This window comes from Theropithecus gelada, chromosome 13, assembly GCF_003255815.1.
Source record: "Theropithecus gelada isolate Dixy chromosome 13, Tgel_1.0, whole genome shotgun sequence".
Classification (NCBI taxonomy): Eukaryota; Metazoa; Chordata; class Mammalia; order Primates; family Cercopithecidae; genus Theropithecus; species Theropithecus gelada.
The window spans coordinates 106926977-106946912 of NC_037681.1; the positions used below are offsets into that span (position 1 = coordinate 106926977).

The following is a 19936-nucleotide window of genomic DNA, read 5'->3' on the forward strand; positions in this document are numbered from 1 at the left end:
TTTCTCAAAAAAAGACAGAGGGCCAACAGGTATATGAAAAAAATGCTTAATATTACTAATCATCAAGAAATACAAATCGAAACCACAATATAATCTCACCCCAGTTAAAATGGCTCTTATTAAAAAGACAGGGAATATAAATGCTGGCAAGGATGTAGAGAAAGGAAATGCTTGTGCATTGTTAGTGGGAATGTAAATTAGTACAGCCATTATGGAGTATTGTATGGAGGTTCCTCAAAAAACTAAAAATAGAATTACCATCTGATCCAGCCATTCCACTACTGATTTTATATCCATATTAGTCTGTTTTCACGCTGCTGATAAAGACATACCCATGACTGTGAACAAAAACAGATTTAATTGGACTGACCTTTCCACATGGCTGGGGTGGCCTCAGAATCAAGGTGGGAGGCAAAAGGCACTTTTTACATGGCAGTGGCAAGAGAGGAGGATGCAAAAGTGGAAACCCCTGAAAAAATCATCAGATCTTGTGAGATTTATTCACTACCATGGGAACAGTATGGGGGGAACCACCCCCAAGATTCAAATAATCTCCCACAGGGTCCCTCCCACAATACATGGGAATTATGGGAGTACAATTCGAGATTTGGGTGGGGACACAGAGCCAAACCATATCCATATCCAAAACAAAAGACATATTGAAGAGCTATCTATATTCCCATATTTATTGCAGCGCTATTCACATAGCCAAAATATGAAATCAACCTAAGTGTCCATCAATGGGTGAATGAATAAAGAAAATGTGGTATATATACACAATGGAATATTATTCTGCCATAAAAATGTTGAAATCTTGTTATGTGCAGAAAGATGGATGGAACTGGAGGTGATGTTAAGTGAAATAAGCCAAACACAGAAAGCCAAATATCACATGTTCTCATTCCTATGCGGGAGCTAAAAAAGTGGATCTCATGAAGATAGAAAGTAGGCTGGTAGTTACCAGAGGCCAAGAAGGGTAGGGGGAAATGAAGAGAGGTTGATTAATGGGTACAAATACACAGTTTGGTAGAATAAATAAGACCTAGTGTTTGATAGATCAGTAGAATGCCTATAGTTCACAATAATTTACTGTGTATTTCAAAATCACTAGAATAATTCAAATGTTTCTGCCATAAAGACAAATATTTAATGTGACAGATATCCCAGTTACACAGATTTGCTCCTTAAAATTACATGAATGTATTATCACATGGACCCTCAAAATATGGACATCATTATGTATCAATCAAAAATTAAAATAAAAAAAAGCTAAAACTGAAATTTTCTGCAGCTCAAAGTTCTAGAAGTATGTTAAAATACAGAACATGTGTAAGTCTTCCTAAGTTGCCTCAGAACCAGTGATTTCATTGATGTCAGAGGGTGTGTGTGCCGGTCTAGAATGCAATACAAAGCTGTTAGAGTGACAGGGAATTCTCAGTTACTGGAGATCAACCTTAGAACACCCAGAGGCACTTAGCAAAGGTCTGTTTTCAGACGAGTGTGCGTGGGGTGGGGGAGTAATGGGGGCGCAGCTCTGAAGTGAAGATGAAACTTCCAACAAATGAATGCCAAAGTGTGAAAAGTTCTTGAGAATGATCTCCAGCCAACTCCTATTGGCTGGTGGGCTCTATAAAAGGTCTACAAAAACATGCCTTTTTAGGGTATGTACTTACTGCCTGAGGAAAAAAAAAAAAAGTTGAGAGACATGAGCAAAGCAACCTAAGGATGCAAGAAGGGCCTTACAGGGAGGAGGAATGGGGACGGGAGCGGGCCTGAGAGTTGCTGCAAGCTGACCAAGTGGAAGCTCTGAGTGCCACACATCCCAGCAGCCTTGCGAAGCAGAAGCAGGTGGGCAAGTCTCCACATACCAGCAAGGAGGTGCTCGTAGCATTAAGAACGTTGTCTGAGGAAGTTCCGGCTTCTCCAATTAGCCCCTGAGGGATGTGAGGTGGAGCTGTGTGGTGTAAGCCTAGCCCCACCTGAGCCACAGGGGAGCTGTGGACCATCTTCCACAATCTCAATTTTCTAAACTCATTTGTTGCGTGATAATCTTAAAACATTTTCTCTTAAACAAGCAGTAGCTTATAGCATAGGAAATAAAATTCATACAAAATTATTTGTAAAGACACAAAACCAGAGAAATACGACTTTTGCTCTCCTGGCCACTCTGAGCTGGATTCCAGATCCCTGGAGACTGAAGGGACTCTGCTTTGAATGCTGTGACCTGACTCCTGGCCCTGCATATGCCGAGGAGGAGGGAGGTGGAAAGACGTTGGAATGGGCTGGGGGTCAAGGCTGTACTGGGGCTGCACAAGCAGTTGCAGGAAGGGCAAGTGGAGGCAGGTAGCATTAGTGACAACGGCAGCCACAGAGTGGAGAACAGCGATGGCGGCAGCCGAGTCTGGGGCAGGCTGGGAACACAGTAGCAGCAGATCTTCTGATAGCAGAGGCTAGAGCCGTTGAGATGAAGCTAGGGGCAGCCTGTCCTTGGGGAGGAAGCCACCGACACCCAGCATCTCTCCAGAAGGGTTCAGTTGTCTGGGCTCAAGCAGCTTGCAGCACCAGGCACCTTAATTCTCTGTCACTCACTACTGGCATCCACAGAGAGGTCTCCACCTAGCAGCAGCATCCAAGAAGGAGGTTTTGGGTAGACTCAGAGACATAAGCACCGAAATTAACCAGACTACGAGAGCTCCTCAAAAGTTTTTATTCTTTTTCCTTTTTATCTTTTTAAACTGGCACACTGCCTGGTATACACTGCCAGGTAGGCATTCAGAAAAGTTTCTTTTTTTTAAATACACAATTTATAATGCTGGGAAGATTTCATTTCAGTGTTTCCCAAAACATGATTCCTGGAAAGGGTATACTCTCCCCTGACTCTGGATAATAGAGGTTTTGTTCTGATTTTTTAAGCCACCTCAGACAGACACTGAAACACGTTAGATCTAATACTTAAGTGCCTTGAAAGGGCAGTAAAAATAGAATTGTAATAATTGCTGGGAAGACTGTGGTTTCTGCAGCCCAGGGTGGCTTCACAGTTGTCAGAGGACACAGATTCTATGTCCCTCCCTGACCAGGGACCTCCAGGACAGCTTCCCTGGTTGGTTCTTCAGTCTTTCGGCAGAGGGCAGACCAACAGAGAAGGGTTGTGACCTCCTCCGACCAGCTCAGGCCTCATGCTGCTGCGTCGCAGACCCTGTATCAGCAGCATAGCTATGGAGCACGTCATCCTGGAAGTGGATCCTCCGTGGGTCATACAAAGCAGCGTAGCAGGGAACCAGAATGAGGCTCAGGGCCACCATCAAAAGAGTGACCTCCCCTCTCCTTCCAATTAGTTACCTGTATTCAATGTGCAGTGTAAACGAACGGAAGTTTTACAAATTAAATTACTTTCTTAAAAATCAATACAACATCGTTACATACAATTCTCTTTGAGAAGTCTTTCCAATGCAATTCTTAAGTTTCATTTACAAAATGGTGTGCAAAAACAAACACTGACCTCAAATAAATAGGGCAAAAAAGTGGGAAGAGCTAAAATATTTTGTGTGTTTTTAAATTAAAAGTTAAAAACACCAGCTGCACTTCAAAGTATTTGCAGGATGAAATACATCAAGAAGGCTGTCAAAAATAGCCTTCAGAGTTAGAGTTGCATTTTTAACTGAGGTTTTCTGTGTTCAAAATTCACAATGAATGCCTCCGCTGAGATCTTTCACCACTCCCTCTTTGACCAGCTTTAAGAGGAACTTGGTTTCCGTTGTCACATTATGCATGGTCTGAAAGTTCATAGCAGCCATGCACTGATTGTCAAAGTAGTGCAAAGGTGTTCTGGGTTGATTGAGGTCATATCCAAAACCCGCCAAACTGACTTCATCGCACAGATGTGTGGCTAAGACAATGGCAATCACACCGATTGTGGGGACATTCTGGAAAAGAGAAAAGAAGACCAAAAAGTTTAAAGAAAGTTTTAGCACAAGTCACCATTTTGCTGGTATTATATATGCTATGCAGGGTCATGAAAGCTACATTGGGGGCTGCAATTTCATACATCACATAATTTTATACATCATGAACTTTAGAGTTCAACTCCCCATTTGAGTCAGGAATCTAGGCTCTAAAACATGGCCTCTGATGTTCACACACTTTCAAGGGACAGTCCGACAATTCTTACACCAAGTTAAAAGGTATTCCTTCTAGGCCGGGCGCGGTGGCTCATGCCTGTAATCCCAGCACTTTGGGAGGCCAAGGTGGGTGGATCACGAGGTCAGGAGTTCAAGACCAGCCTGGCCAATATGTGAAACCCCGTCTTTACTAAAAATACAAAATTTAGCCGGGTGTGGTGGCACATGCCTGTAGTCCCGGCTACTCGGGAGGCTGAGGCAGGAGAATCACTTGAACATGGGAGGTGGAGGTTGCAGTTAGCCGAGATTGAGCCACTGTACTCCAGCCTGGCGACAGAGCAAGACTCCGTCTCAAAAAAGAAAAAAAAAAAAAAAGGAAAAAAGGTATTCCTTCTAAAATTCCTTCTAAAAGTAGGACCCCACTGGTCCTACATGTGATGCCCAGAATCACACACACACACACAAAAGCCTATTTCCTCTCTCAATGACAAATGTCTATGAGGTCTGCGCTGGGATAAGTGGCCACAGGACCTTCCATGGTCCTTCCCAGGGCACAGTTTCTGGAACCCATCCCTTCCTGAGAACAGAGGATTCTCAGTTCTCACTGCAGAAGACTGCGTTCACACCACCGCCAGCTACATGCCACTTAAGGGCCCCACTGGCTTTGCTGGCAAATAGCACTTGCAGGCCATTTCCCTATGTAGAGCTGCAAAGCCAGTTTCTTCCCACCCTCTGTTTGTATATATATTTTTTGAGACAGGGCCGGTCTCACTCTGTCGCCCAGGTTGGGGTACAGTGGCGTGATCACGGCTCACCGCAGCCTTGACCTTCCCAGGCTCAAGTGATCCTCCCACCTCAGCTTCCTGAGTAGCTGGGACTACAGGCATATGCCACCATGCCCGGCTAATTTTTGTATTTTTTGTAGACATAGGGTTTCACCATGTTGCCCAGGCTGGTCTTGAACTCCTGGGCTCAAGCAATCCTCCCGTTTTGGCCTCCCAAAGTGTTTGGATTACAGCCATGGGCCACCATGCCCAGCCACAAGTATATTTTTAGTCCTGAATTAAATATTTTCACATTTGTTCCTTTAACAATGTATCCTACTGACCTTGGTCTAGAATCTCCACTGTCTACACCTTTCTAGATTCTGATGGTGTCCCCACTCCCTCCTGATGTCTGGCATCTTATTGTGCCTCCTGGAAAGTGCAAATGTGGCATCGTGCTTTCTGGATCTCCATGCCAGTCTTGGGTAAAAATAGTACACAGGATGGGAGGAATACAGAGGGCCCTGCAGCTCACTATGCTTCCTTGAAGGCTGCCGCCAATCTACTGATACTGTTAATATTAGCATCCTTTTGTATAGTTTTTCATGTGAAAATGTGCCTCCCTTTTCATTCATCTTAGTTGAACCAGTGGCTACCATAAATATCTTTCCTTTTTTGTAAAGTGGAACAACGGTGGACCCTCCAGAGTTCACAGATTCAGGTGGGATTAGGGAACATCTACTGAGGCCATCATTTGTTAAAATCTGCTTCCTGCTCTTTGATGCATCTACCTCTCAAAGCCAACCTCACTTGTTAAAAAGGAACTCAACAGCCATTCTGCATGCTTGGAAATAGAAACCAAGAGAAATTAACACAAAGGACACTTTCCTCCTCTTTAGCCAGGGCTCTAGGCGTTGTTCTGTCTTCTCCAACCCCATACCCCCAGTGATGAGCTTGGCACACAGGGAATATTCAATGTTTGTGGAAGGAGTGTGTGAAATCAACTGTCCATTGGAGTGACATATGGGGAGAACGAAAACAACGATGAAAAACTCCCCAAAGCACGTTATCTCCACAGCACGCCCTTTGAGATCACATCTCCTATTGCTCAACAGGCTTCTTCATCTGCTGGAAGGACATATACGTGAGGAAGTTTCTGATATTGCAATTTTAGATCAGAAGTCCTCTTTTAAGTTACTGTTTTTATCCAAAAGAAAAATGCCATTTTATCAATTATAAAAATAGGCAAATATTCAGCTCAACTAATAGATTATAAAGCAGAAAGGAGAAGTCTTCTACAGACTTTCCCTCTGAAGAAGGGCATTCTTTACAGGCTGGTATCTATTTCCAAGCTTTTACACTAAACACATACTTTTATTTTTAAAGTGTTCTGTATCTTCTTCTTCTTCTTTTTTTTTTTTTTTTTTGAGACGGAGTTTCACTCTTGTTGCCCAGGCTGGAGTGCAATGGCGCAATCTCGGCTCACCGCAACTTCTGCTTCCCGGGTTCAAGCGATTCTCCTGTCTCAGCCTCCCAAGTAGCTGAGATTACAGGCATGAGCCACCACGCCTGGCTAATTTTATTTTTAGTAGAGATGGGGTTTCTCCATGTTGGTCAGGCTGGTCTCGAACTCCTGACCTCAGGTGATCTGCCCGCCTCAGCCTCCCAAAGTGTGGGATTACAGGCGTAAGCCACTGCACCCAGCCTAGTGTTTAGTATCTTTATTTTCTTACTTAATATAGTATGGAGGTGTTTTCCTATCTTCTTCATCTTTAACAGTCAGAAAATATTGCATTGACTTTATCATAATTTGTTTAAACAATCACATAGTGATGAACATTTAGGCTGTTTTTAGTCCTCTGTTGTTAATGCTATAGTGTACATCCTAGAATATTCATCTTTGCAAATTTCTCTAATTTCCTTGTAATAACATTCTTAGTGTAAAATTGGTGGGTCAGAGATGATTCATATTTAAAACGGTTTAATATTGCCAAAATATCCTTCAGAAAAAGTGCCAACTGATCATTCTATGTACATTCCTGCCAAACAAGGGCATTATCAAACTTTTAAGTCTTTGCTAAGAAAGTGGGCAAAGATACTATTGTGGCTCTAATTTGCTTTTATTTGATTATTGGTAAAGTTGAACATTTTTACATGCATTCTTTGGCTATTTTAATTCTCCTTTTGTGAAATGTCTATTCCTATTCTTTGCCCATTTTCTATTGGTTCATCTTTTACTTTTTGATTTAATAAGAGCTCTTTGTATTCTGAGAGTGTTTACTCTCATTGTACATGGGATAATTTCCACACGAGTCTTAAGTTTTAAAGACACAGGTCAAGTTATTCAGATCAAGAAGCTGCAAGTAATAAAGGTATGCGTACTCCTACGCCCCTGGTGGCAGCACTTGCTAAGTGCAGGTAAAGAATCTCTACTGCAATAAACAGCCTAAAACACAAAGTTCCCAAATTAGGCTGCAAAATAAAAATCGTCCAGGGAATTTAGAAAATCTTAAAACACAAAACAATTAATGTCTGAGATGAGACCCAGGCATTAACTAAAAAACACTGTTCTTGAGGATTGACTTTTATAACTATCACCTACAAAGTGGTGATAAAAATCAATTCTCACCTGAGTGGCCCACAGAGTGAAAATGTAAATATGACTTTTCTCTGGGGTACACAATTTTTTAATTTTAAAAAAATTAAAAAATAAAATGTAAATAACTCTCTGGATCACAAAAGTGCCTTTCAGAGTCCTGCAGTTATATGGAGTCCTGGAATAAGAATACCTTAAATAGTATCTCACTGATGTAAGTGTTAATGTGCTGCCTACACTAAAGAGAAGAGTCACTGGAGAGAAGGCCAATTAAATAACGAGGAGCCCTGCAGCCAAGTGCAGAGTGGTAAACACACATGGAGCATCTCATCAAAGGCTGGGTTTCTCTACTGGAGATGCTTCTGGGTATACAGTTGAGCCAACGTGAAATTTGTACACATCTCCTCTCAAACAGGGAACGATTAACTTTGAGAAGCAACAAAAATACCTTATCTCGGCCCCAGAACCTTGACTGAGGCTCTGAGTACTGAAGGATGTCAAAGGCAGTCTCTTTGATGATAACTGGATTCAAAATCCTGAAATGTTTTGGCTGCAGTGGGATTTTTTCTGCCACCTGCTTCCAAAAGAAGAGTCGCACCCAAAACGGCTAAGGAAAGCAAGCAAGCAGTGGTTAGTCATCCTTCCCGGGGAGGGGAGAAAGCATTCCCACTCATTAGGCCACGGCCATGGGTGTGACCCCACGTGGCCCTGGGCGCTGCCTTCTGCAGCAATCTAGTTCTGTAGATTGCAAAAGTGACGCAAATCCAGCACTTCAACTCAAAAAAGTAACTCTAAAATAGCCACTTCACACAGGCGGCACTGGACAAAGACAGGAATTGCAGAACCAGCTTGTATTTCTTTGAGGTAGACATTCCTCAATGGCGCTAAAGCTATCATTTTGTCCAGGGAAGCCCAAGCGAACAGGTCGAATTTAAGGCTATTAAGTGCTGTGACTGCCCTCACCTTGCATCCTCTCCCACTTACTCTATTTCCTAGTCCCATGAAGTCTCTTGGCAACTGACTGAAGTCGTTTCATATATGCTTCATCTTCCAGCTAGAACTTCTGCCCAATAGAAAATCCAGAAGACCATGATGACTGGTACAGAATCAGCTTTGGAAATACAAATTCATCATCACATGGAGTTTATGTGAAAAGTCTAATACGTCCCGTGAGTTTCACAGACAGCTAGTTTGTGCATATGTCTATAAACGTGCACACACTCCTCGACAGTTGACCTCTGAAATGTATTTGAATATAATGGGTGGGACTATAAAGTAATGTGATCAATAGAGACAAAAGGAATATGACCAAGTGAGGGCCATCTCCTCCACAGCTGCCCTTCTGGAATGCCATGAATTTATTCCAACAAGGGAACCACCGACCAAAGCATTTTTGGAGAAGCTCTTCAGGAGTATTCCTTATCGATTTTATATTCTTTTGAATATCCTCAAAAAGGCTTATATCCATCTAAGTAAATCTAATTTCTGGAACTAGCCAAAAGCTATGCAAGTTCATGTCTGGAGAACAAGATGGGTGAACAATCTCAGTAATAGCAATTTTGGTCACAATCTGGATATTCCGATTAAGCAATGATCACCATTTTCATGTGACTCTTAATTAGGTTCTAAAAGCAATTTGCAGCAAATTTGCTGAGGGGTGGCTGGGCACGGTGGCTCACGCCTGTAATCCCAGCACTTTTGGAGGCCGAGGCGGGTGGATCTCTTGAGGTCCGGAGTTCGAGACCAGCCTGGCCAACATGGTGAAACCCCATCTCTATTAAAAATACAAAAATTAACCGGGCATGGTGGCAGGCGCCTGTAATCCCAGTTACTCAGGAGGCTGAGGCAGGAGAATCACTTGAACCTGGGAATGTGGAGGCTCCAGTGAGCCAAGATTGCACCACTGCACTCCAGCCCTCAAGTCTAGGCAACAGAGAGACTCCATCCCTGCACCGCCTCCCCCCACCCCGCCCCCCAAAAAAGAATTGCTGAGGGGTTTCTACAAAGAGAGTGATCATCATTTGAAAGACAACACAAAAGTATGCATTCCACTGTGCGTGTTTAAAAATAAAAGGCTATAAATACAACTAAGACTCCACTTTTTACTAAGGCAGATTTAATAGAAGTATTAGTGCTTACCAGCGTTTCATTTTTTACCATTGCTTGAAGCCAGTTGAAATCAACACTCTTAAATAAAACAGCAACAAACAAGTCATTGGAATAATATTCAAGGTCAGACAGTGGTGCGCCCTCTGGATAAGTCATCCTTATAGTAGTTTTATTTCCAACATGTTCTGAATATCCCTCAACTGGTGCACTGTTTAACCTATTTAAATAAAAAGGACAAAGACACACTGACAAAGCAGGCCATCAACCATCTCTGCACACCAGGCAGTATCCATGTCATGTCCTCCACGTCTTCTTATGACTAAGAATCAGTGCATGGTTTGCAGCCTCATCTCCCCTCCCAGCTCTGTCTTTCTAGGATTTCGAGGAATGCAGCCTTTAGTCCTTGACTGAACACTTATATCTAATCCCCGAATGTCAAGCAATTTCATCTAGCCCTAATATTTTTACTCAATCTAAGCATATTACATTTGGGACTTTCTCTGGGTGCCAGTAAAATATCCTCGGAAATTTCCCATTGTGCTCAGATATTAGTTCTTGCTAGAATTTCAAAAAAGGAATCAGAAGGGAAAATCTAGTCCACCATGCCTGGTGACTTTCTGCAGAGAGAAATTGTCTCTATGTTGCCCAGGCTGGTCTTGAACTCCTGAGCTCAAGCGATCCTCTTGCCTTCGCCTCCCAAAGTGCTGGGATTACAGGCAAGAGCCACTGGGCCTGGCCAGAAAACAATTTTTGAACAGTGAAACCAAAAAAGAATCTAGGATGACTGCCTATTGGCTATGATGGTGAATTTGAACTTCTCTGTGTGCCTTCCATGTCCCAGCCAGCACTGCCTTCCAGGACTCACTAGCCCCAAGCCCCTTCTCCAGAAGCCAGGCCCCTCATTGACTCAAGTCTCTTGCTGTGTCCTCTTCTTGCTCCTGCCTGGCAGTTGTGGTCCTTTGCTGTTTTACTTTAATCTACCCACCTTCCAAAGCTCACTTCTCTGACAAGGTTCTGCCACTTACTGCAGCCAGCAGCATGCTCCTCCAACTTAGGGTCAGTATGACAGTTTGGAGCATCCAACCATTTTGTGTTTTTGTTTCAACTTCTCAAACAGTAAGTCCCTTGAGAGCAGGGACTATGAACAGCTTCCTGCATCCCTCATTTTTCCTGGAGCCGCACTGACCAAGAGCAGTGCACTGAGTTCTAGAGAAGAAAGGCTGGTTTTAAAAGCAATGTACCCCAGTCTGGGCAATTTGCAGAAATCCCATCTCTACTAAAAATATAAAAAATTAGCCACACGTGGTGTGTGCCTGGGGTCCCAGCTACTGGGGAGGCTGCAGTGGGAGGCTCTCCTGAGCCTGGGAAGTTGAGGCTGCAGTGAGCTGAGATCACACCACTGCACTCCAGCCTGGATGACAGGAGTGAGACCCTGCCTCAAAAAATAAAATAAAATAAACAACAAAAATAAGTAAACAAAAGAAAGCAATGTACCTTATCACAACATCAAATTGGTTCAGGGTGTGGCCCAGTTCTAATCCGTGCAGTATTCCTCCGCTTCCAATAACCACACAGCGCCGACAGGTCTTGGCTTTCAAGTGTTCAGGGAGGTCATGCTCCGGCAAGAGTTCCAAGAGGGTCTGGACTTTACTGGAGAACTTCCGGAACCCAAAAGGAGGATCATACTTGGACTCAGTTTCACTATCTTTGGGGGCCTTGTGCACAAAAGGGAGTAAGTCCACGCTATACCTGTGCTCAAATAACATCGCCATTGATGTCTTGGCAAACTTGGGACGACATTCCTTCTGCAAGACTTGCTGAGCATATTTCTGAGCTCTCTGGAATGAAATCACACCAATCTGGGTTTTAAAAACTCTCCTGCGTTAAAAATATACTCTTCTAGATGACAATTTGTCCTATGATGTCTGATGTAGCTCCTGTGTTGACTACTGTCTTTTAACACAGAATATTTGCTTTTTAGAGTTAAGTTAGGCTCAGAAACTTGAAGAAACAACCTGGGAGAATCACATGACAAGGAGATAAACACAGCAGGCTATTCATTTCATTGCACAGGCAAAGCAAGAAGGACTCCCACCTCCCACCCCCTGCCTAACATTGTTCAAATACATTTGGGGTAAAAATGTACTTTGGGGTGTTTAAGACTTCATGTTTCATAAAATTCTGATACAAGCTATAACCTGGTTAAATACTGAGGACATTATGCTATGTGAAGCCAGTCACAAAGAGACAAATACTGTCTGACCTGCCTTATATGAGGTATCTAAAGTAGTCAAATTCATAAAAACAGGAAAGAATGGTGGTTATCAGGGTTGAAGAGAGGGAGAAAAGGGAGTTGTTTAATGAGTACAGAGTTTCGGTCTTGCAAGATGAAAACGTTCTAGAAATTTGTTTCACAAGAGTGTAAATATACTTAACGCTGCCAAATGGTACATTTAGAAATAATTATGATGGTAAATTTTATGTTTTGTTTTAAGCCACGATTAAAAAAAGATTTCATATATCAGGTTCTCATCTAGCAGGATGACGAACAGGCTTATTTATCAGTTGAGGTACAGAACCTCACAGTCTAGAATGCAAATTACCTGAAATAAAATCAGGGAACAATGTCCCCTTGACATAGAAATTGCATTGGTTTCAAAAGCATTTTCCCAGCCTGCATTTCCATATGCATTTTAATGTTTTGCCTCTGCCAGGAGCTACCACTAAATGCCAAGTTCATTAGCCCAGTTGAATGTACCAAACCTCAGAGGAAAGGCAGGCACGGCGGCTCACACCTATAATCTCAGCACTTTGGGAGGCCAAGGTGAGAGGATTGCTTGAGCCCACAAGTTCGAGGCTAGCCTGGGCAACATAGCGAGACCCCACCTCTACACAAAAATTTTTTAAACATAGGCCAGGTGTGGTGGTGTGCACCTGTGGCCCCAGCTACATGGGAGGCTGAGGCATGAGTATCAAGTGATCCTCGACCTGGAAGATTGAGGCTGCAGTGAGCTGTGATCGTACCACTGCACTCCAGCCTGGGTGACAGAGGGAGACCCTGTCTCTAAAACAAAAACAAAAACATGACCATCCTGGCTAACACAGTGAAACCCCGTCTCCATAAAAATACAAAAAAAATTAGCCGGGCGTGGTGGCGGGTGCCTGTAGTCCCAGCTACTCGGGAGGCTGAGGCAGGAGAATGGCATGAACCCAGGAGGCAGAGCTTGCAGTGAGCTGAGATCGCGCCACTGCACTCCAGCCTGGGCAATAGAGTGGGACTCCCATCTCAAAAAACAAACAAAAACAACAAAACAAAACAAAAACAAAAACACAACCTTGGGGGAATATGGTATGAGTGTCCATTCACCTCAGTCTTCCTCTTGGCTCAGTTGGACAAATGCTGCCTCAGAACCCCGTCAGGTAGTTCTTCCTAATCTTTGTGCTTTTTTGTCCTTGTCTCCATATTTAGCAGCCTTGGCTCTGCATCACCCCTCCTATTCACTACCTTCTCGCAGGCAGAAAAACGTGTGTGTGTGTGTGTGTGTATGTGTGTAATCCTATGTTTACTGGGATATTTATTATTCGGAATTTAACATATCTTTTCAATTTTGTCAGTCTCATTATAAGGATTATTACTGGGATATAGGTTTAAATGTTCGCCCCAACTGTGTTTTTCCTCAAAGTCTTGTTATTTTTATTTTCTGATTTTTGCTTAATACGTTTTTTTAGGAATGCATCTATCCTATTACAGCAGAAACAATATATTATAGCTTTGATAAGTTGTTAGCATCTGTGAAGAGATCACTGTCTACATCCCAAGGATCTGACCCCATTTCTGAAAAAGGAACTGATATTCTTGGAGCCTCAGAAACGCTGCTGCAGACACCATGCATAGCTACTGCCTCAGTTCACCCTCATGATACTATGGCACCTTGCAAGATGATCATTAGTATCTTCACTTTGTAAGAGGTCTGAGCTAGCACAGCAAACCTGGCTCCTAAAACAATAGCCTCTACCTATAGAAATCAGCACACAAACACCACCGTTGAGAACAAACCTTTAAATATGAATCGGCATCTTCATGAGGAATCAGCGGGAAAGCCAAGCAAGGAATCTGCCTTGGCCCTGAGCCCCCAGTGGAGGGGCTCACCCCTGGCCAGGCTTGCCCAGCAGGCGATGCTCTGGGTGCTTAATGCCAACCTGGTGGAGGCACGACACACAGAGCAGCCACCCACACTGCACATTCATCTCTAAACCCTAGGCCCGAAGGTCATGAATGGCAATTTTTAGAGACCTAGAGGCCTCACTCTCCACTAGAGAATCATATCCCAAGTGTCTGGTTTTACAAATCTCCTAGGACAGAAAGGAACATCTGAGAAGTGGCAAGAGGGACCCGGAGACGCTCACTGATGGCCACAGGACTAGAAAGAGGTGCATGAGCGAGCTGGATGCTCGCCAGGCAGTCAGGTCTCCTCTTCAGAAGCTTCATCTGGAAAGGAATGAAATTTCATTCCATTTCCATTCTCACCAAGAGGTCAATGTCAGGCTTCAAACTTAATTTTCTTGCCTCCGCCTCCGCCTCCGCCTTCTCCTTCTTCTTCTTCTTTTCGAGACAGTCTCACTCTGTTGTCCAGGCTGGAGTGCAGTGGTGCAATATCAGCTCACTGCAACCTCTGTCTCCTGGTTTCAAGTGATTCTCCTGCCTCAGCCTCCTGAGTAGCTGGGATTACAGGCACGCGCCATGCCTGGCTACTTTTTGTATTTTCAGTAGAGACGGAGTTTCACCATGTTGGTCAGGCTGGTCTTTAACTCCTGACCTAGTGATCCACCTGCCTCCACCTTCCAAAGTGCTGGGATTACAGGCGTGAGCTACCGCGCCCGGCCCAAACTTAATTTTCTAAACTGTGGGCAGGGCACATGTCTCAGTAGTCACCTTCTGACTGTGACCCCTCCTGCGCCTAACTCACAGCAGATGCAGTAAGTAAATCCTGAGTGAGTGTTCTACATGCCCCGGCAAGGTCTAAAGCCACAGCAATTCCTTGTCCTCTTTTGTTTCAACTTGTTTAACAAATCTCCACTGACTGCCTGGAGACAGGGCTTTTTCTGTAGAGAGCTCACATGGAACTCCATCTCACAGCCTCTCAGAATACGAGGACCACATGGGCCATGTCTTCCACTCTGGGATGGTTTCTGTTCTTGCTTCAATGGCACACAACCAGATATTGTGTTGGGGGCTTCCTCAGAGCTTGTCCCATATCTTAAAATAGGGTTGAACCGGCATCTGTCTCAGCTGCTCTCTTCCCTCTCCACCGCTTGCCTGTGGCTCACAGCTCAGAAGAAAATGCCTCAAGGGGAATGCCCCACCTTCAGGAGCTGCAATGAAGAAAGGAAGCAGTGTGACTAGGCCGTGAGGACTCCAGAGCTCCCAGGAAGGCCTCGGAGGCGTCAGCGGGGGTCCGGATGGCATTCATCCAGATGAGGCTCACTGGGAAGCTGGGAGCTGGTGACTCGTAAAATACAAGAACTCCTGTTGGTCTCAAATCCAGGGACAAAAATAAAGGTTTCAGTTTTTAACATCTTCCAGGCTTTTGCAGGCTGCCCATGATGAAGACAAAGTACACATCTGGTAGTGCCAATTGTTAATGCTGTGGCAGTGTGCCATAAAAACATCATGCGAAATTCACAGAAGGGCATTAAAAACAAAGTAATTTTCCTCAGCAAAATCCCCACTTTCATTTCCACTCTGAAATTTTAAGGACAACCCTTCTCAAATATACAAGTAAGTGGCATAATTCTTAGTAAAAGGCAATGTTCTATTGCACTTATTATTTTTTAAAAATAATCCGGAACAGGGCAGAGCATTCAGATCGAAAGAAAACTCCTGTCTGGCATTAATGAGATGTGGGAAGGAGCGCAATTCTGTCACAGACTGAGTGATCCGGGGGCATCAGTGACCTTGTGGAACTTTCATTTCCCACACCTGTAAATGCTGGCGCTGGTCGCTTCCTCGCAGGCTGCTCTGATGCCCAAAGCATTTTGCCCAGTTCGTGGCGTGTGTGGAGACTTGTATGATATCACACAAGGACAGTAACTGAGGGTCAAGTGATTGACATATTTTACTCACATTTAAGTTGTAACTTTTACCCAGTTAAAAGCAGAGAAAAATTTAAATAACCAAGTCACAGAAAGAACACTACAGTATAAACTCAACCAGTCGGTGGCAGCCTGGGGTGGGGGTTGAGTGCAGAGGGGCTCCAGGGAACTCCCTTGGGCCATGGGAATGTGCTAAAGTGGGATTGTGGTGACAGAGGCGTGGCTGCATAAGTTTTTAATACTCATCAAACAATGGGCTTCAAAGGAGTAAATCTTACGGAGATTCATCCCATCAACTGTTAGAAAAAAAATAATCAGGAGATCTGGAGGCTGGACTCAGTTCTAGATTGATTTAACTAGCAGCATTGTCTTTGTTAAAGCCTTTCTCCCTAGGTCAAGTCTTCAGTTTTCTTACCTCTAAGACACCCCAGGAAGACCTGGAGAGGGGGAAGCAGTACTAAGGAGAAAAAAGACTCGGTTTGGAGGTGCTGGTGCCTGGGCTAACTGAACGCCTCAGCAGGGAGGGCCCCGCTTCCTTTAAAGCCACGGTGTAGAGAAGACGGTGAAGAAGCGGCTGAGTCCATTTGGCCATAATTAACTGCACGCAATGCCATCCGCAGGGAGATAAGGTCTTTAGCTCTCAGAGAGGAGACAGGGCCAAGTTCAAAATGCTGCTACTACACAGCCCAAACCGAAACTGACATCAACGTTCCCTTGTCTCTCTTCAACATCTTTTAAGTGCAATTTCACATCTGAACCACACTTTCAAAGTGTGCAGGCATCCCTTCAGAGCCCACTGGTAGTCTTTTTAACAACTGGCATACTAAGGGACATATTTAAATAGAAAATACAAAACTCACAACTGTCACAGCCACACCTCCTCTGCTGCAGTCATGCAGGCGGGGACCAGTGTCACCAGACAATGCTCATGTCGACCAGGGCTGGCAGGGTCCCACTCACAGAGTTGCTGAGTGGAACCAACAGATCTAACAGGGCCCCACCCTTATGGCTCTGAGACCTTCTTCTGCCAATATACATCCACAATAATTCAAATTTCTCCACGTGCTCTTGTGCTAAGGATCAAATCCCACTGACTGCCTGGAGACGGGATTTTCTTTATAGAGCACTCACACCTGAACTCCATCTCACAGTTACTCAGAACACGAGGACTACACAGGCCATGTCCTCCACTCTACTCATGCTTCAATGACGCGCAACCAGATATCAAATTAAGGAGCTGCTTCGTGCTTAGTGTACCATTCAGACAAGGCCTTCCGCTGTCTGGCCCTGTCTCATTTTCAGTCCCATATCCTGCGATCCCTCCTCCTCAAATCCTTAGTGATAGGCAACTCTTGCCATTCCCCTCATGTGCAAAGCCTTCTGAGGCCTGCACTTCTGCACAAACCACCTCTTCTGCATGGAAGGAAGCAGGACATCTTGTTAGGACTGTTTTGAAAAGTGGAGCATTTAACAAGGTCAAATGTTAAAAACCTACTTTAAAAAAGTTTCCAGTAACACAATAAGACATCCTCAATTCCACCATCATTATAGCAGGCTTTCACTTTCTGTTTTACTAATTTCAAACTCACAGAGTTTTACAAACATGTTTGATTTACAAAACTGCCCCCCATTCCTTCCTCTTTCCCTGTGAAAAATTACAGGGGACTTTCTCCTTTACTTATTTCTGTATTACTTGAATTTTCAGTATTTTTAAAATAATTGAAAAAAGTAACCTTTTAGAAATCGCTCAGCACTGGGGTGACATGGTAGATGGACACTGTGGGCTGCTGCTCAGTTTTGCTTCGGTGGCTTTGGCCTTCTCCAGGCAGGTGTGGGACTGCGGAGGCCAACTCCCCTGTCAGAAGTCCTCCCATCCCCCTCGTCAGTGATTGGTTAGGAGTCCTCACTGAGGCCCATCAAGGCAGGGCATTGGCATCTATGAGGGCTGCTATCAGTCCAGCCATGAGTTTAGGTCTAAACATTGGCCCAGTAGCCTAATGAAAGGACTTACATTCCATGGTTCAGGAAGAAGGGGCAGGGAGCTGGTGCTGGGATTTTCCCTGTCTACCAGTGGATGTTTAGGGTTGAAGAGAACTATCAGTCTTGTTCCTCACATTAAACCTAAGGTGCATTACTGAATGTACTCAAAGAATTACATGTTATAACTGGATTTTCTGTACAATCTAGAGTTCACAGATAATGGAAGATTGCACTGTGATTCAAGTACTACCTCCCCTTCCCCCTGAAGCTGAATATAAATAAGTGCATATTAAGTAATGTAAAATGTTAAGCACACAACCCCTGTCTCCCAAGACCTGGCCTGGAAAACAAGCGGGAAGATGAACAGCTGAAATCCTACAATGATAAACATCAGGATTAAGGCATGAGGGGGCTCTCTCACACACAGAGAGGGATGATCAGGGATAGCCTCTTAGAAAGGGTAACCCCTGAGCTGAGATTTGACTTAAAATATGAATAACAGAAGGGCAAAAGGCAGGGAAAGGCTCTAGGCAGCAAAGAAAGAAAGAATGCAGTAAATAGAGGAAAGTTCTTTTTAACAAATGGTGCTGGGACAACTGGAGAACCACATGCAAAAGGATGACCCTGGACCCTGACCTCACACTGATATCGTTTGGATCTGTGTCCCCACCCAAATCTCATCTTGTAGCTCCCATTGTTCCCATGTGTTGTGGGAGGGACCCAGTGGCAGATGACTGAAGCACAGGGGCGGGTCTTTCCTGTGCTGTTCTTGTGAGAGTGAATGGGTCTCACGAGATCTGATGGTTTTAAAAACGAGAGTTTCCCCGCACAGTTTCTCTCTTTTGCCTGCTGCGATTCATGTAAGACATGACTTGCTCCTCCTTACCTTCTGCCATGATTTTGAGGCTTCCCCTGCCACGTGGAGTTGTGACTACAATTAAACCTCTTTCTTTTGTAAATTCCCCAGTCTCGGGTATGTCTTTATCAGTAGCAAAAATGGACTAATATGCCACATATGAAAATTAATGCAAAATGAATCAAAGACCTAAATGTAAGAGGTAGTACATTATAAACACACTAGAAGAAAACTTAGGACTAAGCAATGGTTTCTTAGATATGACACCAGAAGCACAAATGACCAAAGGAAAAATAGGTAAATTAGAATTAAAGACTTTTGTGCTAAAAATGATACCATCAAGAAAGTGAAAAGACAACTTAGAGAGTGGAGAAAATACTTGCAAATCACATACCAGATATACAGGACTGGTATCCAGAACACAGAAAGAACTCTTACAATTCAAGAATAAAAAGTCAAATAACCCAATTTAAAAATGGGCAAAGGATCTGAATGGGCATTCCTCCAAAGAAGACACACATATGGTTAATGAGAGCACATATGGTCAATGCTCAGCATCATTAGATATCGGGGAAGGGCAAATCAAAACCACAATGAGATATCACTTAACATCTATCAGGATGACAGCAGTAAAAAAGGAAAGATAATAACAAATGTTGATAAAGATGCGGAGAAACTGAAATTCTGGTACCTTGCTCACAAGAATGTAAAATGATGCAACCATTTTGGAAAACAGCTTGGCAGTTCCTCAAAAAGCAAAACATCGTTACCATATGACACAGCAACTATATTCCTAGTATATACATAAAAGAACTGAAAACAGGTACATAAATACTTACATACACATGTTCACAGCAGCATTATGCATAACAGCCAAAAGTGGACCCAACCTAAACGTCCACAAACTGATGAATGGATAAACAAAATGTGGTATATCCATACAATGAGGTATTATCCAGAAATAATAATGAAGTACTGATACATGCTACAACGTGGGTGTACCTTGAAAATATTACCCTAAGTGAAAGAATCCAGTCACAAGAGACCATGAAATGGATAACATGAAATGTCCATAATAGGCAAATCTACAGAGACAGAAAGTAGATTACTGGTTGCCTAGGATTTGTGGGGAAGGGGAAATAGGGAGTGACTACCAATGGATATGGAGTTTCTTTTTGGGATACTAAAAACCTTCTAAACTTAGATCATGGTGATGGCTGCACAATTCTGTAAATCACTAAAACCACAGTGTATTGCACAAAATCACTGCACTGTCTCCCTTTTTTTTCTTAGTGTCTCGTTCTGTTCTGTTGTACAGGCTGGAGTGCGGTGGCGTGATTATAGCTCACTGTAACCTCAAACTCTTGGGCACAAGTGATCCTTCCGCCTTAGTCTCTGGAGTAGCTGAGACTACAGTTGT

At 43.6% G+C, this 19936-nt stretch overlaps 1 protein-coding gene across 13 annotated transcripts in view; it reads right to left on the minus strand.

Annotated features, from left to right (window-relative positions):
* Window positions 1–2693: 2693 nt before the first annotated feature.
* The window catches only part of ST3GAL5 (ST3 beta-galactoside alpha-2,3-sialyltransferase 5), a 52118-nt gene continuing 34875 nt past the window's right edge, over window positions 2694–19936 (minus strand). For 5 of the 13 annotated variants that reach the window (XM_025354316.1, XM_025354319.1, XM_025354321.1 and 2 more), the window contains 4 exons: window positions 11082–11425; window positions 9618–9804; window positions 7927–8085; window positions 2694–3923 (listed from right to left, as the gene is read on the minus strand). In XM_025354316.1, the coding sequence (XP_025210101.1) occupies window positions 3675–3923; window positions 7927–8085; window positions 9618–9804; window positions 11082–11425 (939 nt within the window). In that variant the 3' untranslated portion in view covers window positions 2694–3674. Of the gene's footprint in view, window positions 3924–7926; window positions 8086–9617; window positions 9805–10612; window positions 10794–11081; window positions 11603–14520; window positions 14961–16095; window positions 17402–19936 lie in introns of those variants that run through there. The other 8 variants (XM_025354323.1, XM_025354326.1, XM_025354329.1 and 5 more) reach the window with 7 other exon arrangements.